Here is a 27,490-nt window from a genome sequence, read left to right on the forward strand (position 1 = left end):
CTTACATTGTCATGGATGTCGATTATTTCAATTAAGGTTGGCACAAATAATTAAGATATAAGACCTACAAAGCATTTAGATTCAAACTCTCACAAATTTATAAATTTAAAAAATCTAAAAATATCCATAAATTTTTCTTGTGAATTGATAATTTGTCCTAACATTGAAGATGGGATATCCTCCCCTTTCTGCTCCTAAATTTTTTTCAACAGAAAAAAAAAAAAATGTTATCCCAATCATATCACAAGGAGATTTCTGCAGACAGTAGTTCACATGTGTTTCTGTCATCGCTTTCACTATTTAGTTACCATACGATAAAATCCAGCGTGCAAAGGCTTAACCAATGGTTTCAGCCTCGCGTCTTTATTTGCCTCCCATAGTCTTATCTTCTCGCTAATTAATGAACCACACGACCCGTTTATGTGATTTACATCACCGACCTCAACGTAGATTCCATAGTTCATATGCATAGCCAAAGGCGTGGATCTTTAGATAGAACAGAGCAGGGATATATAGAAACTCATCAGAGCTTTGGAATGGCGCTGCTCTTCCTTTTGTTCACTCTTTTACAGGTTTTCTCACAGTCACAGTTCACCGTGGCTCATTCATTGGTTAAGTTCCTTCCTGGATTTGAGGGGACTCTCCCTTTTGAACTTGAAACAGGGTGAGTTAATTATCAAAAGAAAAAGAAAAAGAAAACTCCGGAATTAGGCTATACTTTTTATTTTCTTGGATTGCAGGTTCATAATGTCGTGTATATGTATATGTGCATGTTATTGTCAGGTATGTTGGCGTCGGTGAATCGGAGGCCGTGCAGCTCTTCTATTACTTTATACAGTCGGAGAGAAATCCTGAAGAGGACCCTCTCCTGCTTTGGTTGACTGGTGGCCCTGGCTGCTCTTCCTTTTCTGCTCTTTTTTATGAAATTGGTAACTCAAGTCTAATGCTACAGTAGCATATTTAGTTAATTCTGAAACTATTGCTTAAAGAACAGGGAGACTTTGGAGTTCTGGCGAGTTCAATGGCAATGGTTAAATTACCTCCACAAAGACCTGACACATTACGTGTATATGCATGATAGCAGGATAAACACTTTTCAGGATCCCGGAGAATAATCTATTAATATTGATAGATCTCCTGAATTAATTGTCCTTGAGCTTAATTTTCTAGGCTGCCTAGCCCACAAAGGAAACTTTCCTAAGATTGCATGCAAAAGATGATAGATTGATGATCAATCATCAAAATCCAATGACCACATCATGAAGGCCAAGCAATATTTGTCTTAACATTGCAGGTCCATTGAATTTCAAGGTCGATGTGGAGTATAATGGAAGTTTGCCTACAGTGCTCTTGAATCCATACTCATGGACAAAGGTGATTATTCAATTTACTGGAGAGGGACAAGTTTCTTTTGCCTTTGCTTTTCCTTCTTTCAAGGTTTCCAGTAACCCGGACAACCTTGTGATTTGTTTTAGACATCCAGCATCATATTTGTAGATTCACCAGTTGGCACTGGATTCTCCTACGCAAGAAACAATCTTGCTAAACAGACAGGTGACTTCAAACAAGTGCACCAGCTCCACCAATTTCTCAGGAAGGTACATCCATCTTTTAAACAATTTCCAATTTCGAAAAGTCCTCTTCGTATCATTCATTAAGTACCCAGACAGGCAAAGTTATTCTCTGATTTGCAGTGGTTGATGGATCATCCAAATTTCCTCTCAAGTCCAGTCTATATTGGTGGGGATTCGTACTCTGGCCTTATACTCCCAATACTTGTTCAAGAGATCTCATATGGTATAAGAACCGTATACTATTAGAGTTAGTATCTGATGGATTACCACGTTGCACATTATTTTTATTTATCCTATCAAGTTAGATATTAAAAAAGTACACAAATGATGCTGAATGTCCAAGTTTTTAACAGTATATTTTATAACAATGCATGCAGGAAATGAAGAAGGGATCAAACCATTAATTGATCTCCAGGTTTGGAATGTGTCCTTCCTTTAGTTTCTGAGACTATGCATAAATTATTTATGCTTATATATATCTAGTTATCTACAGGACTTGAACATAGCTTATGCTCTGCCTTTCAAAAGAATAAAAAGTAAAAAATAAATAACTAGTACTTCAAGATGGGTTGCAAATCAGCTAACGTATCGTGATTTCTAAGTGATTTCAGGGTTTTATACTCGGGAACCCCATGACAGTTATTAGTCTTGAAGCCAACCTCCAGATTCCATATGTTCATGGAATGGCACTAATTTCTGATGAACTCTATGAGGTAAATTGATGTCTCAAACACCGCCAAATTTCTTCGGTTCCAAACTTGGTTGTCGTCTCTGAACAAATCAGAAAACGCGTAAAGGCAACAAAATACTTAATGATCCTTCTACGCTTTTTCAGTCATTGAAGAGAAATTGTGAGGGGGAGTATCATAATATAGACCCCAGCAATGAGGAGTGTCAGAAAGATCTTCAATATTATGACAAGGTCTGCTAATTTTTCTTTATACTTGTTTTACTTTATTGTTGTTCAGGTTATCATTAATTATTTCTTTCGGTTCTTATCTCAATTATGGAACTCTCAGTGTGTTTCAAGACTTCAAATAGGACAAATTCTAGAGCACAGGTGCGCTGAGGCTTCCCCCACGCCACAAGAGATGTTGGCTAGAAGGCGGTATCTTGATGAACACCATCAAGAATTCCTTGATCCTTTCCCACCTCCTACAGTTGGTTGTCGGGTAATTTTGCATTCTCCTAAAATGCTCATCGTATATGTAATTCATCAGGGTACCACTGGATGAATGAATTGGTTATCCAATAACCTCAAGAGGCCTGTGACCAGTTTTTCTGTTGTAAACTTAAATTATCCTGCATTTTGATTTGTTTCCATGCCTGCACAGACTTATTCATATTTGCTCTCTGACTATTGGGTTAACGATGATGATGTCCAGAAAGCACTCCACATTAGAAAGGTATGAAATTGGTGGTTAAAACTTAAAATGGTATGGGAAAAAGCAAGAGAAGCAAAGAATCAACTCTTCTGTTTTGCAGGGAAACATAGGAGAATGGCAGAGATGCAGCTATTCTATACCTTACACAAAAGAGATTCAAAGCAGTTTTCAGTATCATGTAAGCCTCAGTGCCAGAGCCTACCGCTGTTTAGTATACAGGTTAGGCTATTTCATGTGTACTTTACTTGATTCAAAATCAATGATGATGTACAATTAAATGTGAAATTTTTTTTCTCTTATCATATTGACTTCAATGCAGTGGCGATCATGATATGATCGTTCCCTTCTTGGCAACTCAAGCATGGATAAGAGCTCTGAACTATCCCATTGTTGATGATTGGCGGCCATGGATGGTACAAGGCCAAGTTGCAGGGTCAGTGATGATTCAGAGTTTCCAGTATTTTCTTTTTCTAATTTGTGATCTTACTCTCACAAGGGAGCTTAATTGGTTAGAAGCTAAGTAGGGGCTTTTGATGACTGCATTTTTGTAGATACACGAGGACTTATTCCAATCGGATGACATTTGCCACTATTAAGGCAAGGAAAAAAAGAACAGTTATCAAATAAAAACATATTATTTCCATTTATTCCCCTCACAACATTGATCTGTAAATTTTGTAGGGAGGAGGGCATACAGCTGAGTACACCCCGAAAGAATGTTTTGCTATGTATAAAAGGTGGATAAATGGAGAGCCTTTGTGACATAAATCATCAACTCCAACTTCAAAGCTGTGAAGTAAAACGTGGTTCAGCTAAGTTTGGATTGATTGATAGGAACTCAGATGGTAGCAAGAACTGTTCAAATATTATTCCATATGGCATTTTCATGGCCAAAAGGAAATTGTTAGATATTTGAACCATTATTCTCCAAACAGACGGTTGAAACAAAACGAGTAAAACTATGGAGAATGTAAATCCTAAGCCATCTGGAGCATAGTAATATAGACTGTAATTATTCTTTACATTTTCACTAGAAGATTCGAACCTTCTTCTCTTTTTTTTTTTAAAAGGACTACCAAATACCAACAAAGACATAGTATGCTTATGTTCGACATAATCGAAGCTAAAACCACCTCAATGTAATCCTTTTAAGAGGTTCAACTTCGAGGTTCAACTTCTGGGCACTGCATAATACTAGGATTTTAAACTACAACCAGCCAGGATTTTGGCTTAATAATAATAACTTAACATTTTTACTATAAAGCCTAAAATATTATAAAACCTGAAATTGCAAACACCAAATCCAATTTTAGCAAAAGAAAAAATTCAATGTAGTTCATTAATATAAATGACTTATTTGAGAATCAGTGAGACCTTTCATCAGGTGTACCTCATAAATCCAAAATCTAACCACAAAGAAACAAAGAAGTCAATATTCAAAATCTTGATCTGAAAAATCGAAATGCAAATAAAAAACTTGACGCATGAGTTAAAAAAGAAAGTTTGCTTCGAGTTAGTACTCTCAAATTATTTGAATGAAAAATTTAGAAAAACAAAAACGAGAAATGCCTCTAAAACAGATCTGTCGTAGGCATTCTCCATTGAGGATCGGAGATGAGAAACTTGGTTTTTCTCTACTTTATACCTTTTTACTCTTCGTCTGTTGTAGTCAAATACAAGTAAAACTCTGTTCTTATTACCGTTGTAATGAAGTCAGTATTACAATATGAAAAGAAAAACTTATTCAAGAACAGAAAAATAAATTAATCCTCCGCGACCCCCTTTAATTAAACAATATTGAAACAAACAAAAGCTCTTTAAACAAACAAACCAACATCATTAAATCTGGGACTAATTCCCATAGCTTTTACGTCTATTAATAATTATTAGGTTTCAAACACCTATATCCAATCCAATATGGAAAGAGAGACATTAAAAAAATATGGATAAAACAATGCATGGAATTGAGCAGAGGCGTTAGATCTAAGATATTATCAGAGACAGAGAAAGGTTAGTTGGTCCAAGTGATCAATTATACAAGCCCCATGTTGCTGACAATAATGCAAAAATAGGCAGGGTCACGGCAGCAACTGCCATGACTTTTGCCAAATTATAACTATTCATGCCAGTGCCACCAACAGCAGGGAACACTTCCTCACCCTTTAAATCCTGACTCACAGTAAAACCATCTCCCTGTCTCCATGCCAGTTGCTTCGTCCACACTCAGACATGTAACGACTGTTTTTTCCCCTTCCCTGTGCTTTTCCCATTATTAATTTGATTTCGCTTTTCTTTTTCAACCGTTCAACTAAAGAATAAACGTCAAATTCTACTTCTTGCATTAGACAGACAACAATATTTTTCATTAAAAATTAAAAATTATCAACAAAAATCAGCTGACCTAAACAAATGGGCATCAATAAATGCCCACATGATCCTGTTCCCTTCCCATTGCCAAATTCTAATTTCTGAGCCAAATGAGGGTGGTATTGTTATTCTAGATCAGCATCGTTTCTTTCCTAGCTAGTTTCTTTATTCATTGTAAGTCCAAGGATTATGTGACTAGATTTGATATTCAGTAAGGTTCATTTCAGCAGCTAATAGAAGCAAAAACTAGAGAGAAAAGGTAAATAGGAGAATAACGCCTGCCAACTATCTCTAATCAAGATTACAATAGCGAAATAGAAAGCTAAACATTTGCCACCTAAAAACTGAAATTCTAAGCAAGTTATAACACAACCTTTGGACCGTCAAATCTAAATCACAATTCACAAGAAAAAATAAAATCAAAATTAAAATTAAAAAAAAAATTAAGACTTACCTTAGATTAAAATTGAGCTTAAGCTTGACTGAACAACAAAATCAAGATAAGTTGGACCAAATAAAACTTAAGCTTGATTGAAACAAAAATATTGTTAGTCATTTCGTTCATTACAAAAATCAGAATCAAAATGAGAGATTGATTTTAATGAATACTTATCTCAAAACGACACAAACGGAAAAATATAATTGAGCTGAAAGAAAAAAATTTAGGGATTTTACCTATTAACAAAAACACAAATCCTAAGAACATAATGATGGAGAATGATTCAACAATACCTAGCCAAATAAATTGAAGAAATTGTAGCAGAGGAAATCCAAGTAGCGTTGTGAAGTTGAAAGTTATGGTGATGATGGTGGCCGAGATTAGTAGTGTCGATGGCGATGGAAATTAGCACGAGTGAAATCTGAGAGAAATTTGAAATTGTTGGTGTAGAATGGTGAGAGAGAGATTTCAAAAAATCAGAGGTGAGACTCACGGGGATAAACGAAGCTTAAATTGACTTCATTGTTATTACTTTCAGAAGTTAAAATAGAATGTATATTTTCTTCTTATAAGAAAGTCCAAAATGTCACTGAAGGCACCGTATTTAGAAGATTTATTTCTTTTATTTTTCTTTTTTGAAGATTATTTAGGAGATTTGTTTTAAGTTTCAGCAAATAAATTAATAACTCTATTAAAAAACAAATAAATTAATAACTATAATGTTACAACCACTAGTGAAGTTCCTTTCTAAATCCATTGGTGGATGAAATTATCGTAATGTGCAAAGGCCCCAAATTACCCTTCCCTGTTACAGGCTTATAGCTTGCCAACTTGCATAAGTGTAACACTGGTGGGAGGAAAAAAAAAAAATTTCTCAAGATCGCAGCACCTCCGGAACTTGTGCAAGTTATCTTCCATTTGTGTCTCCAGAGAAGAGAAACCAGTCAGCTGTGCTTCGCATCCACTCAAAACATATATGCACAAACAAAATTAGGGTTCCATCAAGAAACATCACAATCACTTGTCTCGCAATTCCTTTTTCGGAAGTCCATCAAATCTCCTGAATCTGAAATTGAACCTTATACCTACAACAAATCAAACAAATATGGAAAACATTTATTGTGACGGCTCTCGTTTTAAAAATGATCTGAAACAGTTAGAACAATGCAATAATGTGCGTTCTTCACAGATTCGGGTCACCAAATCATTGTACATTATTAGGTCACGAGTTATTGCCAAAGAAACAGCAAGCATTACCATTGGAATTTCTTGAGAAGAACTTTAGCACCTCGTCAATAATTATAACCTGGCAGCAGATGGAGAATGTTAGAGGTAAGCGAAATACATCATATCTTGGTAAAGGCATACCACACCTACCAATCAATAATTTGGAGGGGAAATTAGGAAGAAGTAACTATAATTAACACCGACCAACCAAATAGTACATGCAATAGTGGAACCATATATTTTAGCATGAAGTTGTTTCCACAAAGTTAAAGGCCAAGATAATGAGGGTGCCATGAAAAAGCAATAACAAGATAAGGAAATTATTCGTTTGCATAGCACATAATCACGGACAAGGCTCTCAATTAAACATTAAAGAATATCATATCACAATGCATTTATACCCTTTAAAAAAGCTATGGTACTTAAAACTTACAGGGAAAGAAAGATACAGGATAACAGTCCACTCATCCCACGACAACGGTGTAACCTATGCAACAAAAAATCCCATGCCATTGACTTAATTTCCTCAAAGAAGAAAAACGAAAGTAATAACGAATTGAATATTAAGGTTAATAGCAGAAGGAGAAAACAACTTACAGAGAAGAGTATAGATAGCGGGGGAACATACAAAATAAGTATGTGAAGGAGCATTGTTAGGATAATTGAAGCAACCAGCCACAAATTACTCCAAGGTGGAATAACCCTGAAATTAAGCGGTATTGGAAAAAAAGTTAGAGCAAAATCTTTCCTTTCTCTTTTCTTTTTCCTCATTGAGTTTCCCGTTAACTACAAGTGAAAGAAAGACCACACTCACAAAAGTGATTGGTTTTCACTGAGGTTATTCAAAGCATTAAACATCTCAACAACAACAAGCACAGTCATGGACACAGTTGATGGATGCCGATCCTCAAAGATACTGCATGGATAAGTTGTCTCCCTTGTTGAACATGTATCGAAATTCATCTGAAACAAATGAAGTTGTTATATATCATGAAAGAAATATATAAAGACATGAAAACATAGAAAAGAGATTTTAAAGGGGAAAACTTGAACATATAAAGCCACCTTCAGAAAATCACACAAAGACCCCATCACTCTTTTAAGTTAAAGTACATGCACTAAAACATAAAAGTTTCAAAAGATTTATTCACCAAATTTTAGTTAACCAATATAACCGCAGTTTGCTATTGAATGTCTCATATATCTAGACAATTCTTCATAATAACACTGGGAGATAAATCAAACTGCACACCATGGCTGAAAACAAGAAGGAAAGAAACAGGTAACTCTTCAATATATTCCTCAAAAATGTGCCCAAAGGCACAAATTCATTAATATCAAAAGCACAACCAGACGGGATGCCCATGCCAAGGAAGTCAGCACTAATCTTGCATATAAGTAACATTAAAGAAAATAGAAACTTACCAATTCAGCATATGGTAGTCTAGGACCAGTTTCTGAGTAAACAAACCACCATATGAACCCCGCAACAGTGGCAAGGCCAACATAAGCTACATCAGCCAGAAAACGTTTCTTATTAGTGAAAAATTTACCCCAAAAAACAAAAAAGAAAAAAGAGTAAAATACAGTTAATTGAGTCAATCCAAATTCAAAATGAGGGATCAATGAGGGCATTCTTGTATAAGATGTTACTATGTTTCCTGCTTGTATAAGATGTATGTTTCCTGCTTATTGCAGGTGATTCCTTGTAGCAGGTCAAATTCCTGCCTTTATTGGATGAATAAAATTTTTACTTATAAGAAAAGAATCAAAATCCAAATGCATGTGGGAAGCAAAGCAACATGATATTGCAATGTGAAAGTTGTTTAGAAGATGCCCCAAAAGGGAAACAAAGCATTCCAAACTATTAGCAATAGATGAAATTAGAAGTAAATATTTATAGATACCTCCAATCACCAAATAACGAAAGAACAGCCAGCCAGTGACCACTGCTTCACCAACCTGCACACCCAAGTTAAATAAAGTGACAGACCTGAACTAAAACAGAGAACTATAGTTCTCCATAAATGTAGTATATTTTACAGAAGAAAAATAGAAAGAAATCTAATCAATTTAAATTTCATTTCAATGTATAACATACAAATGATATTTAATATAAAGATAAATCATTAATTTATACAGAATATACTTCAATAATAAAGTGACAATTTTTTCAAAAATCAAAGTACAAAAAAAAAAAAAGGAAATCAAACAACTGCTTTTTTTTGTGTTCAATACAATTTCTAACAATTTGGCTTTTAGTTGCATGTTTTTTTTTAAAGAAAATCTTGAATGGTTTGATTCAACTTTTCTCCAGAGAATGAATCAATAGAGCAGTACCTTGCGAGGTTTAGCCTTCATCACATCAGAGTCCTGCCTATTAAACCCAATGGCAGTGGCAGGCAATCCATCAGTAACCAAGTTGACCCATAGTAGCTGGACCTGGACATTATTAAAAAAACCATGAAAAAATCAGAAAAGTTTTATCTGTTTAGGATCACCAAAATTAAAGATAATGGTAGCGTTTGAAAAAAAATGTAATTCCTGGTCATCAACCATCAACAAAGTAATGGAAATATCTAGTAAATGTTATGAAAAAGAATACCCAGATCAGGATAAATGCTCTTCAAACACTAAGATATAAAGAGCTTATAAATGAATATGACAAAGTGCTCTAAACAAAATTTAGTTCCTTTTTCTCCCCTCATTTAACAGCATGAGATGCTAAATTGAAAGTATAATTTTCAAATCAACATACTCACAGGTGCAAGGGTATCTGGTATTCCTAGAACAGCCGCCACAAAAATACAAACTACTTCACCAATATTTGAAGAGATCATGTATCTAATGAATTGCTTTGTATTGTTATATATGGCCCTTCCTTCTGCAACAGCCTGCTCAAATTGAAAAGTTCAACAATTTGAACATCCTCTATGTGTACGTATCCATGTATATGCTTGCATGCATTTTAAAACAATTATAAGAAGAATACAAATATGTCAAGAAGAAAATAGAACCAAACTGTAACTAACATACCGCCACAATGGTAGCAAAATTGTCATCAGCTAAAACCATATCTGAAGCACTCTGTAATTGAAAGGATAAAGATAGTGAGAATGAAGCAAATATCAAATCAAAGAGGACTACTCTTCCAGTAACATTGAAGTGAACAGCTATCAGATAAAATGATAATCACTCAACCACAGCAACATTAGACTGAAAATGATTATGGATGAAAAAAGCAGACATGTAAAAAGTACACATCCTTTATGTAACTCAAATGCTTATTATCTTTTTATGTCCAAGTTAGCCAAATTTATAAAATTGTGACTTTAGATGTCCGACCACTCAAACATGAAAAAGAACATATGAGATCAAATGAACTAGAGGAGAGGCCAAATATGCAAACCTTTGCAACTGCTGTTCCAGATCCCATTGCAATTCCAATATCTGCTTTCTTAAGTGCAGGTGCATCATTGACACCATCACCAGTCATTGCAACCTAATAAAAATTAGTATTATTACAAATTACTGGAGAAATACCAGAGCATTGGGCATGCATAATTAGAGAGAAAAGAATAATAAGCAAATCAAATAACATCACGTACACCACATAGACACTCAGAGCATTTCTATGAAATATAAGAGCAATCAAACTTAAAAAAGCATTCTGCAAGAACCCTGTTTATCAACCAGCAGTCGTATTCTTAAGATAGATCCCTTTAAATAAAGGATAAAGCCATAACAATTTAAGATATCAGCCCATTCACTTGGGCCCTGGCTCATGCCAAACATAAAAAGTTTTGTTATACCAACTTAGATTACTTAATCAGACAAAAATCATCCTAAGATTACATGTGGAACCAGTATGCGACAAGACGAATGATAAGTGTTATTGTAGTTCCACTCTCTAAGAATAAAATTTTACTTTTGTAATTTCCACTTTCTTATCACCAATGTTGAACTGCAAACTAGTGGTGTTCTGGTTCAATAGGACTAAAAAATGAGACAGCTTTTGAGGATTTAGATATGGATAGAGATTCAAGCTTCATTTCTCTTCCCCTCAAATCTCTTGATAAAGTTGGTGTTTAACATTTCAACATAGAAGACGAATCCAACAAGAGGGATCCATAGGTTGATGATAAAATGAAGTAGTGGTAACATAAAACTACAACCGATGTGGTTATACAATTGCATTATAAGGTTTTTGGATTTACTATCTGTGGATACTTTACAAACATCAACATTCCTGACTGACACTAACAGTACTACTACTGTCAACACTACATAACCATTTGACTTCTGTCAATGCCCCCAAGGTTCATCCACATTCATTGCTAAGTTTTTCCCTCCCATGGCAGCTAATATAGTGAATAAAATCACAGCAAGTCAACAGCAACAAAAAATAATGTAAAGTGATATTGAGAATTTAAAAACCAGGAAACTTTATTAAGAAACCTACTACTTCATTCTGATTTTGTAAGGCCTCAACCAGCATCCTTTTATGAGAAGGCTCAACCCTGTAAATTTACAGAAATGCATATCAACAAAATGAATTTTTATATAAAAAATAACTAAAAATAGGAGCAAAGAAGACATCAGAACACATACAATCAAATAATATCTAGAAAAAGATACACTGCATAAACCAAACCCTTAGTACCTGGTGAAGAGTGCCATACGTTGCAATGCCACTGTTTGCTGCATTGCTGGAAGCTCTTCAAACTCAGCAGCAGTATATGAATGCCCAACGTAATCTACCAAGTGATCAAAAGCGCCTATCTTACGACAAACTGATTCTGCTGTGGACTGAAGTTTTGTTGCAAATTAGATAGGCAACTGACAGTCAGGGAAAATGAAAAATCACATTTTCAAGAACCATGGGATCATGCCAACTTACCTTATTATCTCCAGTAACAACAATAACACGTATACCAGCAGTCATGCATGAAAGAATAGCATTCCTCACTTCCTCTCTTGGCGGATCAAGCATTCCAACCTTTTAGGAAGGATGAACAGCAAAAAGAATATGCATAAGGAAAAGGTTATGAAAAAAAGGGGAAAGGAAAAACTAGTGCTTGAGGGATATATAAAGAACAGAAGCAATTAGGCAAATGCAACAATTATATGAAGCATGCTGGTAACAAAGACAAGCTATGCACAGAAACGTGGCCATAAGAATTCTATTATGAAAAGAAAGCATACCAACCCAATGAATGTAAGATCTTTCTCATCATCAATGGAGAGAGTTTGTTGACCCATGGGCATTATCTTCAAGGCTAACGCAAGACATCTCAATGTTTCTTTCCCTGCAAAACTGAACAATGAAGAAGCAATGTGTGAACCAAAGCTGAACCAGCAAAATATATAGATATTGATCGGCAAGATACAACACATTGCAAATGCCAGCCTGATCTTGTTAAAAATAGCAGCAGCCAGTAATTCCATAAATTAAACAAAACATCAAGAAATTTTAACTATCATGAAAAACAAGAGTTGAAGTTAGCATGTATTTTCACAAAGATCTTATCTATGCTTTTGCCTTCTTTTAGCATAAATTTGCATAAATTGCACTACTAATAAGCAATTTTTTGTCATTTTATAGCTAGAATATTAGTGTCTTTACACTCATGCAATCAGTTAGTCCAAATATTATATAATGCTCTGTTATCCAAGAAAATCAAGGTGTATTTTAGTTTGATTTCCTCATATCTATTGTTTTTGGACTAGAGATGTCGATCTGCACCATATTCAGATATCAACATTGCATTACAACCGATGAACCCCGTCATAAGATTTTATCAAACAAGAAACTCAAATTTTTTCAAGCACTTCCACATTCCTCTCTTGCAACATCATGAGTAAGTCTCTAAAGCTACTGGCGCATCTGATGCATAGTAAATTAAGCAAATTTGGGAAGGTGAAATGGAAATAAACACAAGTTAATGAATACATGGAAACAAGATGAAATCTTACCTGTTAAATCTTGACTCCAGCTCAGCCCGAAGTGTAGCAGTCAATGGAACGGTGGAGCCATCACTATTGCAGAGGATATTTCTACACCTAGCAATGATACTCTCAGGAGCACCTTTGGAAAACATAATGTCCGTCTGCTTATGGCTACAAAGGACACTCATCATTTTGCGATCTCGGGAAAATTCCAAAACAGAAACCTGCAAAGGATAAATAAGCACTTGATCAAAGAGAATTCATCATCATAGTTAATTTAGGACAACCTTTAGGATGGAGAATCAGAAATCTAAATAATTTACCAATTCTTTATGACCATTTACCAACAGGCAGAACCATAAAGAAATCCAGAACATATCAAGAGTAAAACAAAAACAAAACATCCCTTTCTGTGAAGTGTTTAAACACGAAAACCCATCACATCCAGAGAAATTCAGGCCAGATTGTCTATCTGCAGACAATTTGACTCAAATCCCACAAACTGCACAGCAAAACCTAACATAAGAAAACAAAATCTAAATGCAAACCTTTTTAAATTGGTTTTCCCAATAGTGATTACAGTAGGACGCTCGCTCATGCTTGCTCAGCATGTTCAGAGCAGAAGGCATAGAATCAAAGCCTGGAAGACCAACCTGAAAGAATCAATAAGATAAATAAGTCTGCAGACTGAAAATGAATAATTGCAGCGCAAAAGCTATAAACAAAAAGGAAGAAAGGAGTAAAAAGAATAAGCAATGACAATTATTAGCAACAGCTTTTTTTTTTATTTAGTGTGTTGGATAAGTAAAAGGTCACACACACAAGATGCATACAAGAGAAGGCAGCCGCATAGGGAGCCACATGTAGCCAGCCATCAGGCCTAAATATACAAACCTTCTCTGCCAACACCCGGAGCGCTACTTCAGTTGACTCGCCAATTTTTTCATAGTTTCCATTGTCTGGATTATACTGTAAGAGAGATTCATTGCATAGAGCTGAACACATTGCTATATGAAGAAGACAAGGCAACTGAGCTGGGAATTCAAGCTGCAGAATAAACAAATGTCATATAGATGCAATGCAAAATGATATAATCCTAAATGGTCCAGAAGTCAACCACCATATGTACTTAGTCATGCCTCATCTGTATCTAGCTTCATTCAGCAAGTTGTTCACCAAAGAATATATATATTTCTGTGTGCAGTCACCAATCTTTGTATCTTTCAATTTCTCTCACAGGTTCACGCCATATCTAAGTATTAGTATGGTAGGATTCTAACATAAATTGGTCAAAGACCTTCGTCTTGTAGACAGGAATTGAATAAGACAATTCAACCCTATTCTGTATGGTATGTTTTCCAACATAGGAGCGTAACCATGGAGTACACACTGGCAGTCCAAATTATGGGGTAAGCTAGCAATAGTGGTGAACTAGTGGTGGTGAACATATTTATTATTTTGGCCTACCATCTATAATTCAAAGTATTGTCCCTGTCACCCTGACAGGCTAGGTCCCCTTATAGAACATATACTTAATGTCAAACCATCTACAAGCAAATTACCTGAATCCCAGTGCTGTCAAAAATAAAGCCTTCTGGTGCATAAGTTGTCCCAGTGACACCAAATTCAGCAATTGCAGGACCATTTTGCACAGAATTGACCACACATATCTGAGATAAAGGAAAAGCCAGAAAGAAATATCATTCTGTTAAGCAGTAAAATGATACTAAAGCTTGATATGTAGAAGCAAGGAAAGCAGGTCTCTACTTGACCAGCTTCAATGAAGCCATACTTTCTATTATTATTGTATGGTAAAATAAAAACTGAAATTAGTAATAATTATGAATTATAAGTGACAAGGAGCGCTTATCCATTGTTTTCTTCCGCGAATGTTTGCAACTTGGAAACCAAACCAAAATTTCATTATTAACAACAGTGGAAGCAGCAGCTTATAAACAACAGAAGTAATAGCATAAATGACTAAAAAACCAAGAAGAAAGTGATTTGAGAGGTAACACATAATACTCTTGATGCTTAAGTGTTCTAGGACTATTACCTTTGCAACAGACATCATATTTGTCGTCAGAGTTCCTGTCTTGTCACTGCAAATCACTGTGGTGCAGCCTAAAGTTTCTACTGATGGCAAGGATCGAACAATAGCGTTCAGTCGAGCCATTCGCTTTGTTCCGAGAGCCAAACACCTGGAAAAGTGAACATTCATCACCAAAAATAGCAAGTTAGATTCCAATTTGAGAAAGCATATGTCTTGGGCAAAAGACAACTGAAAGCAGCCAAAAGAAATGCAAAGTTATAATTATCCCTCTTAAAAAGTTAAACACGAAATGGATTTCACTACCACTCCTCATTAATGCAAGATAATAACTAACAAAAAATGAAGAGTTCAACACGCATTTGGGGAATATATAAAATGCTTTACAGATAGTTGATAGCACTAGTCAATATAAGCTTACAACTATCATAGAAAAGTGAGTTTGAGATACATTTTTAGGAGTGATTTTGTGATTTGATGGCTCAAAAATTTACATGACAAGGGACTTTCTTAAGTCATATCTTCAGCCATCTTTACTATATAGTATACCAATCATCCAATAAACATTTCAATCTCCCATTCAGTTTCACAGAAAATGTCTTGAACATACGTATCCATATTCAATAGAAGCCTAGTGTGTTTGCCACATAGGATTCCATGATAATGATTTTGAGATATTCATAAACCAAGGAAGTTTGACACACTAACGTTGTTACAACAGCAGGAAGCCCTTCCGGAATCGCAGCAACGGCAAGTGCAACAGCAATCTATAAAGGCACAACCAAGTAGTTCAAAGTTAAAATGTAAGAACATACATATTTTATGGAAAACAACCATCAAGTAAAAAATAAAGTAGATTAACACAACATTACCTTAAAGTAATGAATTGCACCACGCAAGAATCCACCATGAGAAGGGTCACGGAAATGACCAATATTTACAATCCAGACCAGTATGCAAATCCCTGCAATAACCTAAAAACACACCAATGTTATCATAGAAGGTTATCATATCTACCAGATATAAGTTGAAGCTTAAACAGAAAACTAACACTCACCTTTGCCAAAAAGGTACCAAATTCATCCAATTTCTTTTTCAATGGTGTCACTTCCTGCAACCAACAAGAAAGGTTAGAATAAACACATACTGCTCATCTGTGTAAAAACCACAATTTAAATCGGTCTTTGATGAAAGCTATAGTAAGATCATAAATATTACATATAGATATTAAAAGTCAGAGTTTTAAAACCTCCGTACTAGCTAGGCATACTAACAATTTCTCAAGCACCAAACTGAAAAGAAATATCACCAGTCATACAACCATTATCTATTCAGCAGACTTATTTCACCAGCACCAGCATCATGCATCATAATTTTAAATCCACGTAATGATATAAGGAACAAATTTGAAACATTCGAAGCAGTTTCCATAGAATTTAATATCAGAACAGAATTCCTTAAAACAGGTAGATAATAAATATTGCATAGAGATTAAAATTCAGAGATTTAAAACCTCGTTACCAGCTAAGCATACAAACAATTTCTCAAGCACCAAATTGAAAACAAAAGATCACCATTCAGGAGAGTTATTTCACCAGCATCTTGTAATCTACCTCAAATACAAGGAACGAATATGAAACTTCAGAAACAATTTTCAAAGAATTTAATATCATAACAGAATTCCTTATAACAGGTAGAAAGAATAAAGAGAGAATAACATTCCTCCAGGGGAAAAGCAAAAGAAATGCCTAGGCAAATGTAATGGTGAAAAAATGAAAATTTACGTACATCATCTGTTCGCAACATTGAATCACGGATGCTGCCCATGGCAGTGCTAGCACCAACTCCGACAACGACAGCTCTTGCCCTGCCAGCAACCACAACTGTACCCTGGCAATCCAAAAATGTTAGAATATGTAGCTAATAACATAGAAAAGCAAGGAATTTTTCCAAGGCACTGGGAATGCAGAAATGAAAATAAAATTTAGCTTCTCAAATCTGATCTGTTCTAGTAAAGATATAACAACTGGTCAAATTCATACATAAAAACTATTGACAGAAGATTTCAGAAACATAAAGCATGTCAACTTAATATCTCTCCTAGATTCCATTTTCTGGCCAAACTGTTGAAATTTTATACACCCACTAAAGCTGAGAAACAGAAGGGACAAAATCCAAAACCTAGAAACTGAAAGCATATCCAACTGAATAATTTGAATGCAGTAGTCACATGACCTCGAAGGCCCACACTAAAATCATACATAACTTAGTAAGTTTATTCAGTTAAAAAAGTAGCAAAAGCATGCGCTGTTTACCTTTGTATGCAGGAATAACCCTAGAGCACAAGTGAGCCAGAGCACCATTAAAAATGCAGTAAACTAGATATACATTCAGACCACCAAAAATTTATGATCCAGCAAAATTTAAACAGATGAAAAAAAGGAATAACCCTAGAGCACATATGAGCCGGAGCACCATTAACAATGCAGTCAACTAGATATACATTCAGACCACTAAAATTTATGATCCAGCAAAACTTAAACAGATGAAAAAAGTGAAACGTTTGTTTTCCAACACTAATCCCACTTATGGCCCACTATGCACCAAACTCATTCAGAATCTCTCAATCAAAACCAATTTCAGCAGCTAGCTGCAACAATGCAGTGAAACGATGAATTTCAGTTTCTTACATGCACAAGCAACTCTCATCATGTCAAAGTATCAAGTGCAACAAATTTTAAAGTCTTACTGAGAAAAGAATATTTGTCTTGTCTTGATATACAGCATTTGTTGCTTTTGTGGACTCGAGGTCTTTTTCCACGGAGCAGCTCTCACCTACCATCACACAAAAACTTCAGCTGAAATTGGACTGTGCGCACACAGAAAACGTTAACTCCTAACAAGATATCAAACAAAAATCCAAAGGTCCTAAGCAGTAAACCATGTGTGAAAGGGTAAAATAAATAAAAGTATAAAGCACCCTGATCGACGTGCACCTAAGGCTACAAGGAAAAACTATAGGCATGGTCTGGTAAGTAAATATTCTGGGCAAGTAATCCCTGCTCATTGTGTGGCTTAATAACCACTTAGAATAAGTCAAAGAAAACAAATATTCCAATTTCCTATAAAGCGCAAACAATTTACTAAGTAATCAAAGCAAAGGCATTAGTCTCATTAACTTGTTAACTCCCATGTTTTTCACTTTAATCAACATGCAAGTATGATAATTTATAATTTTAGATGAAATGTGCATAATCAAATTTCAATGGAAACACATTACCCTCCCTAAACAATAAAAAAACCATTCAAATATCAATCAGATATAGGAGGCAAAAACCATCACATCATGAAATTCACTGGAATTAGAATAATATTTCCTGAACATTAAAAATTTTAAATGTCTTACTTATCCAAAAAAAAAAAAATCAAATATTTTACAAACAGGAGATCTGATCAAGTTTTTGTTTCTTATCTAAAGCAGAAATGACGCAGGAAAATAATCAAATGTTAGTTGCTCAATCCATGCAAGAACGGCTAAAATCATATAAGGATTTCCAAAGTAGACAAACTCACAATACAATGTGAAAGGCAGCAACTAGACTACATTTTCTCAATCAATTTCTAAGGGCTTCTAAAGCTATATCAAGCAATCCAGCTTGATGAAATCAGTAAGATTAGAAAGTGTTTGAACTTGACTACTAATTAGGTATTTGGCATAAAGAAACAATGCCCTACTTTTCCTTTACTCATCACCCAGAATGGAGGGCTACTCTCAAAATCTAGGGTTACTCAAAAAATAGTCAAAAAGACTTCATTATCTGCTTCAAAACGAGAAAGCAAAAAATTAAAGGTCTGACTTCAAAGATAACCACTAAACCAGCACCATACATAGAAACCTTAATGCAAGCATCTCTCTAAGCCACACACTATCTAAAATAGCAACACCAAGTTCCAGTGGATACACTCAATTTGGAAGATTATCCATAAGGGCCACCTCAATCTGTAAATTTTACTTCTTTTGTCATGCTTATTAAATAGAAGCCATAATACAGCAATTCATAAAAATGGTTTGTACCTGTAAGAATTGCTTGATCAACACGTAGCTGATCAGTTAGCATCTCAATCATTCTCATATCAGCTGGAATTTTGCTTCCCACTATTCAATTTACAGAAGACAAGACAAAAATGACCACTCTTTCAGTATCTTACTAAAACAAGTAGTGACAAACTGATTTTGAAATTTAGAATAGATGACTAACTTACCACTGACTTCTACTATGTCTCCTGGAACTAGCTCCGTTGCAGGAAGTATTGAGAAACAACCTGCAATGGCCACTTTGAACATCAGAAATTTGAATTTAACTTTCAGTCAAGCATCAATATAATGAGAACCATACACAGAGAAATGAAATAGAGAAGAAAACAAGAGTTGAGTAAACATTATAAACACAAGTCCAGCACAAAATATTAAGAGTTCAACTCAAAGCAACAATCTCCAGGAGCTAACATCCACAGCCATAGATGATACCCATTACTTTGACATATAACAGGTTCAAAACATAAGGATTGTTCCAAGGTGCGTTTCAATCCAGATCCAGAAAAGCAATTGGCTATGACTATCAAAGTCCAAACAGACAAGCAAAACCAAAAATAAAAAATAACTATTTATCTGCTCTCACTCTTCTGATAATAAAAATTTAATGTAACAAATAAAATAAACAAATTAAACCACTGGCTTATCATACCATGACACTAAAACCAACATGAACAAGTGATATGGTTATATCATTATTTGATTTACCATTGCGAAGCACAGTTGCAATATCAGCTTGGTAGGCACGAAGTTCCTACAATAAAACAATAACAATAATAATAATAAAATAATAATAAAAAGAAATAGCAATATCAAATAAGTCTGTGTCAGCAATTTATGCACAAAAAGAATAAAGGACCAGTGAATTTATCTTCTTTTATATCATCTTATGGGAACGAATATTAGGTCCACATGTTTTGGTGTGTTCGTAGGTTATGACTAAGAAGATGATTCATATATTGGAAAGATGGGGAGACATCACAGGTCAGAGAGTGTTGAATCAACTTTGCTGATATTCCAACTCTCATTCTCTATTTGTGCTCTATTGTAGCATCCATAGGATTGTTGACCAGCCTTTGCATGCTTAAGGTGTCATTTTTATTATAAAAAAATAATTGTTTTAGCGGCTTCAGATTGAGATTCCAAAAAACATGCCTCAAGAGCCTTTTCAGCATTTGTTTCCGTAATTACTCCTACTGCAGCATTTGCAGCCAATATCAGGAGGATAACCTGTAGATTAAATAAACAATATGTTATTTAAAACAAGAAGATATAAACCAAGAATGGAAAAGCTAGACCAACATTCCAAAACAGATTCACATATAAAGTTGGATATTACTACAGGCACCAATAAATTCCACATATAAAGATAGGCCATAAATGTTAAAAATTTAAGGTCCGTATTTCCTTGGACAAGTAAGAGACTTCAGATAACAAACTAGAATAGTATAAGTAGGCTGCCCATCTCCATGACACCTAGCCACATTTTTCAGTTCACAGGCTACATGCATAACTAGCCACTTTTTCAGTTTAAATATTCATGCCCAAGTAGCTAAATTTTTTAATTTAAAGGTTATATACCAAAACTTCATTAACTCATATTCAAATACAATTAACTGCAAATGATACAATTTAACCTTCCCTTCTCCAAAAGCTAACAAACCTGGCAGTTAATTCTTCCCCAAAATATATTAAATAAAAATATATTGACCATTCTGTAGAGTCAATTATAAGTTGGTGCAATTCCATGCCCTGATCAATCTAGCCTATAGCCACCTTAGCAAGAGATGCTTTAGCAAACTTGAAAACTACACAGAAGGGAACAAAACTACTGCAGTAAGTGCCCTACAATAATCCACTCAACAATATCTTAAAAAAGACTAGCATTTTGACTGTTCATTTAATTTACAAAATGATAGAAAAAAATGCATTTCCATGTTTCGGAAAATGATAACAAGAAATAATATTATCAAAGCTAAGTTTGATAATCTTACAGAAGGCTCCAAGAATGCAGCTAAGCCAGTCTCTCCATTAATCAAAGCCAAAACAAAAGATACAAGTGCCGCAGCAATCAATATCTTAACAAGCAGATCATCAAATTGCTTGAAAACTAATTTCCAAAAGGAAGCCCCTGTATCCAACAACGTAAAATACAAAAAATTTAGCAAATTTTAACACTCTGTGCAAAAATAGATCAGGTGCATAAAAAAGGGAAATGAGAGCATCATTAAGCATACACTTCACAACAAGAAATCGGATTGTGAATGCTTGCTTGTTCCTTATGGTTAACTGCCAATGGCAGAAATAACTCGTGGGGTTGGTAGATGCCAGGAACCATTCGCCAAGCAACCTCTTGAGAATTCTACTTTTACTAAAACTAACTGCTCTTATACTTCTTTCAGAAGGAGAAAAATTGCCAAAAATAAATTATAGAAGCTAAAACCACCTCAATATAGCTTTTAAGAGGCTCAACATCTGGTACAATGCCAAGAGTTTGAGCCATAGCCAGAGCCAACCTCTTTTTTCCTGAATACCAATCTATGACAAGATTGTCACAATTTCACAAGACATTCATTGTTAAGCTGATTCTAAATGCAAAGACTTGTTCAGACAAACCACATAAATGTCAAAAGGCTTTCTATAAAACATAATTTTTTGAAGTTTGACTCAAATGCAATGAAAAATAGGTAAACCATAAAGCAATGCTTGATGGAGAAAAAGTTAACAGTAATACAGAGAAGCTGTTAGAGTAATTAAAATGTTACAGTTTAAATTAATGCATAGCAACAGCTATCAACTCCCAAAAAGTCGACAGAAATATAGATGAGCTAATTAAAGTAACTTTCATAACAAAAAACACATACAATATTCAAGTATCAAGGTGCATGAATGCCTTTGTTAGAGCAATTCAATAAATAAACTCAAAATGAGAAATGAAATGGTGGTTTGCAGTGCTTACTTTCTTCTTCAGGCAGCACTGGAGACCATAAAACATACATGCAAGGAAAGGGAAAAAAAATTATAAGGGAGATAAAAAGAGAAATTAATATCAAATTTCATAATATTCATGAATCAAGATCACTGTAGTTGATTAAACTACTGCAATTTTAAACCAGATGAAAAATTATAAGGAAACATCGCATAAAAAAAAGTATCTTGATAGAGTTCCTAACTATTCCTCCTAGGAGTGTAAATGATTCATTAGTACTCACAAGTTATTTGGATTCGACTTAAATGAAACTTGAATTCGGCTCGGTTATTATCAAGTCGAGATCGAGTAGCTCGGCTTATCAATTGAACCGAGTTCACACATTTTTATACCTAACTCAAGTAGCTCGCGGGTTTAATCAAGTTTTTAAATTTTAATATATTTTTATTATTTTAATTAATATATTTCAAACTCAAGCTCGAGCTCGAGTACAAATAATCAAGCTTTTGATGAATATAAGAATCAAGTTTATTTTTATATGTTAATCAAACCTAATTAAGCGAGCTCGAACAACTCAATTTCTATCTCGAGTCAAGTTCGAGCTGAGTTTCAAGCATCAAATTTCAAGTCGAGCTTAATACTGTATCGATTCGAACTCGATCTATTATACCCCTAATTCCTCCATTAACATATTGTCAATTGCACATGAAATATAAATAAATAAATAATTTATAATAAACATAATAACTACAACAACATTAACTTACCATTTTTACCATAAAGCCTAGCATGTTGCAAAACCTGACATTACGAACACAAAATCCAATTTTAGCAAAAATATTCGATGCAGTTCAATAATATAAATGGTTTACCTGAGAATCACTGAGACCTTTCGTCGAGTCTACCCCAAAGAAATCCAAAACCTAACACAAAGAAACAAACGCACTCAATATTCAAAATCTCGATCTGAAAAAACGAACTCAAAATAAAAATCTTGACGCATGAGTTAAAATTGAAGAATTCACTTAGAGTAAGTAGTCTCAAACTATTTGAATAAAAAATGTAAATAAAATAGAAAAGTGAGATACCTCAGAAACAGATCTGACGTAGGCATCCTCCATTGAGGATCGGAGATGATAAATTTCTTTGGGCTCTCAGCCTTTTTGTCTTTCTCCTCTTCACTCTGAAGAAAGAAAAACAAAAACCACAAAAATTTTACTTTCGCTTTGCCTGATACAGGTAAATCTCTGTACTTAGAACCGTTGGGATTTCCCGAATTTTCAAGTCCGGCTTACGGGTTGATTGTTTGTGGGTCACCGACTTAATGGCAGATTCACGTTGGACCGCCCGCTTTGGGCTTTATATTTGTTGCTTGAACTTTACGTTTTGTAGCCCGTTGAAGTTGCAGTCAACGGTTACTACCGACTTGTAGTAACAGCGTCCACGTTAAATGACCAAGTAAATTACATTTTAATCCTTGAACTTATAATGACAGTTCGAAAGTTAAGCGACCGTAAATTACTTTTTAACCCTTAAATTAGGCCATTAGACCTTAGACACTGTTCCATAAAAAGTACTAAATTAAAAAAATAGATTAACAATTGTTTATAAGTATTATGAGACATTAATTAATAATTTCAATTAAAAAAACTAAAATATAAGACAAGACTTTTTTTTTTTTAGGTTAATTGGGAGACTAGCTTTCATATAGAGAATAAGAGACAATAAAAATATGTATAATGATGATTTGGTGTTTCCAAGGTTACTAACAATTATTGAATTCTTTGAAGGCAAAGGTGCAAATCAATTGATTGAGATTTTTATGGTCAATTTACATGTGCAAATTATTTCATTTACAATTTTTGAAAAGATAAATGTTTTTGATTACTTAATTTCAAAAACCACACAAACATCAATCAATTGCCATGAAAATGATCAATCACAATTCAATGTTGCAGAGAGGCCCACGACCCAAAATGTTGGGCTGTCTTCTTATAACTGGGTTGGGCTAATCCACATTTTTTAAAAATTTCATAAACTTTTCCCTAGCTTAAAATCACCCAAGCATTTGATGAATTACAATGTGAGATCATTTTTGATGAATTAAAATTGGGAAATTACAAGATGCCAAATGGGACAACAATGCCAATTAGTTACTGTAGTGGTACAATTGTCTTCAATTCTGGTGTTGTTTTAACGTCCATGCCTGAATTTTTTTTATTCTTAATTTGCTAGCTGTCCATATCGTTGGGAAGGGATGAAAAATGGAAGAGCTACCTTTAGGTCAGTAGGAGTTCTCTCTGCCAGCTTGCAGAAGATGTTGGTGGGCAAGCTTAAATGGATATTTTGAATTTCAAGGCAAGTGCAGCCGAGTTTTGGAACAGCAAAACCCTCTTCCCATGCCTCCCCGCGCACTTCTTGTCTTCATTTCAGAAAGCTACTGACAGGACAATATATCACTGCAGATATTTTAGCGAAGTAAGTGATTCATAAAATTAAGGAAATAGTGTAATACAGTGTATATATATCTCGAGTTATCGACCATAAATCTATTATAAGTGGGATTATAATGTCAAATATTGGAAGCATAATCTGACTCTGTGAAAACAATAAATTGGTTCTATCCTGTTTTTGTAGTTGACATTAACCTTGGAAGTGAATATAGTATGACGTTATTTTATCAAAAGTAAAAAAGGACAAGAAAGAAGGATTGACAGGACAAAGTGGGAAAGTGTTGTCCTTTTCCTAAGATCCAAGTCCCTTTCCAAGATATGGTTTGCTAAGTCTCAGGACGGCCTGGGAAACACCTTCACTAAAACAAAATTCAATAATTGCACCCAGTATTATGTATGGATCACATTCTTGGTTAGTAGCTATCAGAGAGGGAATGGTGGGATGATGCTTTTGGGACCCTTTTGGTGGAAAATGAAGCTTGGCTTTTGCTTCCTTCCATCTGAGATATTTGTCTGTTTTGAATCTGGTATAGCATAGGTTACCAAATTTACCAACCCTACCTAGTTTTAAGCTAGGCTGGAAATTGCAGATGTGGAAAAAGGTGGGCCATTTTGCTGCCATCCGGGATTGCCGGATTGGTATGCTTTTATAATGGCCTTGTACTCTCTTCAATTTTTTTTGTTGTGTGTGGTTGGGTGGGCTCTAATGGGCTACAGGGGTACTCGTCCGATTAATGGAAAATGCAACGACACCCTGTCCATCCAAGGACCACAGCTATCTTCTGTGGTGAGCCTTCACTTTTTTTCTTCATTTTTTTCCTTCCATCTTTTTTGGGTTAAATATGAAGTTTCCTAGGTTAATAATGTTTCTAGTTGTTTCCAAAAATATAGCCTTTCTATCATTCTTCCAAAACGGTAAAAAAAAAAAAAAGAAAAAAAAAAGATAGAAACTAGTGTCTCTGACAGTGATGAAATTTGAACAGCAAATTTATTTGTGGATACCGCATATTCTCAGCCTAGCATCCAAAATTTTTAAGTCTTCCGTGCAACCAAGTGGAAAATTATGGTAGGCAGAACGTTCCTTCAGCGTATTACTAAGTTTTAAACATTACACTCTACAGTAGATAAACCTGAAGAAATAGATTCTGTGATAATAAAGCCAGACTCTACACAGTATGGAGCAGCATCAATTGCATGGTCTATTCATGATGATGTCAAGAAAAAAAAAAACTGGAGAAAACCTACAATTTTCACAACTGCCTATCACTGATAAAAAAGATAAATATATACAACCAATGACAGAAATTTAATTTATTTTTAATGTTCTCAGGTTGTTTCCCACTGCATTGACAGGAACAAATAAAAAGTAGAATTGGAAAAGAAAAAAACAAGAATAAAGAGGAAGGAACAAGATCCCTTTGAGATCTAATGCCTTTTTTTTTACACGTTCCTGCCATTCATTTCTCTCTCCAGGGCAGCTGCAGTAGTAGAGACTAGAGACAAAAGCTGTTACGGTTTACCCTTTTGTCATTCCCAGTTTCTTTCCTGGAAACTACCTGTTCCAAGAGATTAATACAATACAAATTAGGCATATCTAACCATCAAATTTCCTTTTTTGTCCATAGATGTATCATAATCTAAATGCCAAAATTTCCCGAGAAGAATATGAATATCTATGACAAAGTGAAAGCAAAGACTAACCTGCATCTTTTGAACCTGCTTTTCCTGATTTCAAGAAACCAAATTTTTTCTGGAATGCTGATTTGCCCTGGAGCTCACAAGCAGCATAGCCAAGTTTATACACTATATGATAATGGTAGACAAACTTTTTTAAAGGAGATAGTTAGTGCTTAATACCTTAAAATGTGTACCCGAGTAACCTTGTGACAAGTCCAAGAAATCTATTGAAGCTTCTTTCTTGCTGTTCTTCTGTACATACACCAAGAACACCCATTATCACTCTAATGTTTTACAAATGGACCTATAGGTATACAGTAAGAAAATTGTAGTCAGGATGTGAAACTTGCCTTGGAAAAGCTTATTACAGGGGAGCTGGCAGTGTCATCAAGATAAGAATGCTGTTGATTGCTACCATGTTTTTTTATTTTCTTTTTATTTTTGTCGCTTTTCTTGGATGGTTCAGGGGCTACAGGAGCAGAACAGAAGCTTCCATTTTCATCTAGGCATCCCTTATAGTCTTCGCAATAATGTCTTGGGCCAGAAGATGCATCAGACACCATGGATAAATCCTCCTCCTCATCTTCAACCACGAATCTAGCTCCTTTTCCTCCATAATCCTCATCAAAGTTCCCACCAAAGTTTTGATACCGAGTTTGAGAATAAGAGGATTGATCTAAGTAAAGAGTCCAACCAGACTCACAACCACTACCACATTGTGAAGCTGATACATTCATTATCACACTCTTTCTCCAACCAAACTACAAAATGCGTGTTTTCTTGACAACCCTCTCCTTGTGTGTAACAAAGATAGAAAAGGAAATGAATTTGCTATGAACAATGAAAAGGAACACTCTCTTTTTCTCACTTGGATTTTCACATACATGCAAACTTTTGAAGCTGTTGTGTGTATAAAGAGAATAGAAAGAGGGTAGAGCGGATAAGACGAAATGAATCACACTCAAATCCTCTCCTAGACTACTTTTGTCCTTTCCTCAATCCTTTCTCCCTCTTGTTCTTTTCTTATGTGAATCAATCAAAATCGCCAGTTGGCTTTGAGAGAGAGTCTGTGCGATAAGTGCAAGAGCGTGAGAGAGAGAGAAAGGAAACGATAGCAATTGGTAACAGTGGTGATAAAGGAAACGGTTATCAATTCTTGTATAAATGTAGTAATACAGCAACCTGTACAACAATGGTGCTGTCCTTTCAATAAAAAGTGAATGTATTTTACTGCTCATTTAATAGCCTATGCCTTTGTTTTCCTGCATGTCTTTGATGTTTATATATATAGTCTCTGATTAGTTTGTAACTGATAGATGGGCTGCAAACAGGGTAATAATATCACTT

General features: G+C 34.8%; 2 protein-coding genes and 1 pseudogene across 8 annotated transcripts; 1 reads left to right on the forward strand and 2 right to left on the reverse strand.

Annotated features, from left to right (window-relative positions):
• The first annotated feature begins 339 nt into the window (after window positions 1–339).
• LOC111311334 (serine carboxypeptidase-like 7) lies at window positions 340–3,989 on the forward strand. 2 transcript variants are annotated; one of them, XM_022910709.2, is made up of 14 exons: window positions 344–664; window positions 784–929; window positions 1,295–1,374; window positions 1,476–1,598; window positions 1,695–1,797; window positions 1,952–1,989; window positions 2,186–2,287; window positions 2,410–2,496; window positions 2,594–2,746; window positions 2,909–2,980; window positions 3,060–3,178; window positions 3,279–3,392; window positions 3,511–3,556; window positions 3,641–3,989. In XM_022910709.2, the coding sequence occupies exons 1-14, from the start codon at window positions 465–467 to the stop codon at window positions 3,719–3,721; spliced, it is 1,464 nt and encodes a 487-aa protein (XP_022766444.1). In that variant the 5' UTR covers window positions 344–464; the 3' UTR covers window positions 3,722–3,989. The 2 variants fall into 2 exon arrangements, with proteins under 2 accessions (XP_089623021.1, XP_022766444.1); XM_089766895.1 differs by lacking the exon at window positions 3,511–3,556 and having other exon boundaries at window positions 340–664; window positions 3,641–3,835.
• Window positions 3,990–6,448: 2,459 nt separating this feature from the next.
• Window positions 6,449–23,342, reverse strand: ECA3 (endoplasmic reticulum-type calcium-transporting ATPase 3). Of its 5 annotated transcripts, XM_022912896.2 has the most exons (34): window positions 23,102–23,342; window positions 22,886–22,936; window positions 22,781–22,814; window positions 22,044–22,061; window positions 21,079–21,215; window positions 20,240–20,314; window positions 19,793–19,838; window positions 19,255–19,314; window positions 19,067–19,147; window positions 17,741–17,826; window positions 16,780–16,881; window positions 16,049–16,102; window positions 15,864–15,965; window positions 15,700–15,758; window positions 14,998–15,142; window positions 14,504–14,611; window positions 13,836–13,988; window positions 13,490–13,594; window positions 12,969–13,165; window positions 12,198–12,309; window positions 11,893–11,991; window positions 11,656–11,801; window positions 11,455–11,512; window positions 10,402–10,494; window positions 10,029–10,079; window positions 9,755–9,886; window positions 9,333–9,434; window positions 8,900–8,954; window positions 8,418–8,503; window positions 7,807–7,955; window positions 7,590–7,695; window positions 7,426–7,479; window positions 7,023–7,071; window positions 6,449–6,850 (listed from the first exon to the last, which is right to left on the reverse strand). In XM_022912896.2, exons 1-34 carry the CDS (start codon window positions 23,132–23,134, stop codon window positions 6,783–6,785), a joined length of 3,006 nt encoding a protein of 1,001 aa, XP_022768631.1. In that variant the 5' UTR covers window positions 23,135–23,342; the 3' UTR covers window positions 6,449–6,782. The 5 variants fall into 5 exon arrangements, 4 of the variants coding, with proteins under 4 accessions (XP_022768631.1, XP_022768632.1, XP_089623032.1 ...); XM_022912897.2 differs by lacking the exon at window positions 22,044–22,061; XM_089766906.1 differs by lacking the exon at window positions 9,755–9,886.
• Window positions 23,343–23,853: 511 nt separating this feature from the next.
• Window positions 23,854–27,288, reverse strand: LOC111311335 (protein SOB FIVE-LIKE 5-like; annotated as a pseudogene). The gene is made up of 4 exons (XR_016345568.1): window positions 26,494–27,288; window positions 26,324–26,395; window positions 26,164–26,234; window positions 23,854–26,018 (listed from the first exon to the last, which is right to left on the reverse strand). The product of XR_016345568.1 is annotated as a protein SOB FIVE-LIKE 5-like (transcript).
• Window positions 27,289–27,490: the final 202 nt, after the last annotated feature.

Source organism: Durio zibethinus, chromosome 1 (assembly GCF_047325235.1).
Source record: "Durio zibethinus cultivar Kanyao isolate XHJ-2024 chromosome 1, ASM4732523v1, whole genome shotgun sequence".
In the NCBI taxonomy this organism is placed as follows: domain Eukaryota; kingdom Viridiplantae; phylum Streptophyta; class Magnoliopsida; order Malvales; family Malvaceae; genus Durio; species Durio zibethinus.

Bases quoted from the DNA above. Each gene is read 5' to 3' on its own strand.
- LOC111311334 (XM_022910709.2), top strand. From the start codon at position 465: ATGCATAGCCAAAGGCGTGGATCTTTAGATAGAACAGAGCAGGGATAT. The intron at 1,990-2,185 runs GTTTGGAATGTG...AAGTGATTTCAG, and splicing joins AACCATTAATTGATCTCCAG to GGTTTTATACTCGGGAACCC. The intron at 3,557-3,640 runs GCAAGGAAAAAA...TAAATTTTGTAG, and splicing joins TGACATTTGCCACTATTAAG to GGAGGAGGGCATACAGCTGA.
- ECA3 (XM_022912896.2), bottom strand. From the start codon at position 23,134: ATGGAGGATGCCTACGTCAGATCTGTTTCTGAG. The intron at 19,839-20,239 runs GCATGTTTTTTG...GTTTTATTGTAG, and splicing joins ATGCTGAAAAGGCTCTTGAG to GAACTTCGTGCCTACCAAGC. The intron at 11,802-11,892 runs GTAAGTTGGCAT...ACAAAACTTCAG, and splicing joins TTGTTACTGGAGATAATAAG to TCCACAGCAGAATCAGTTTG.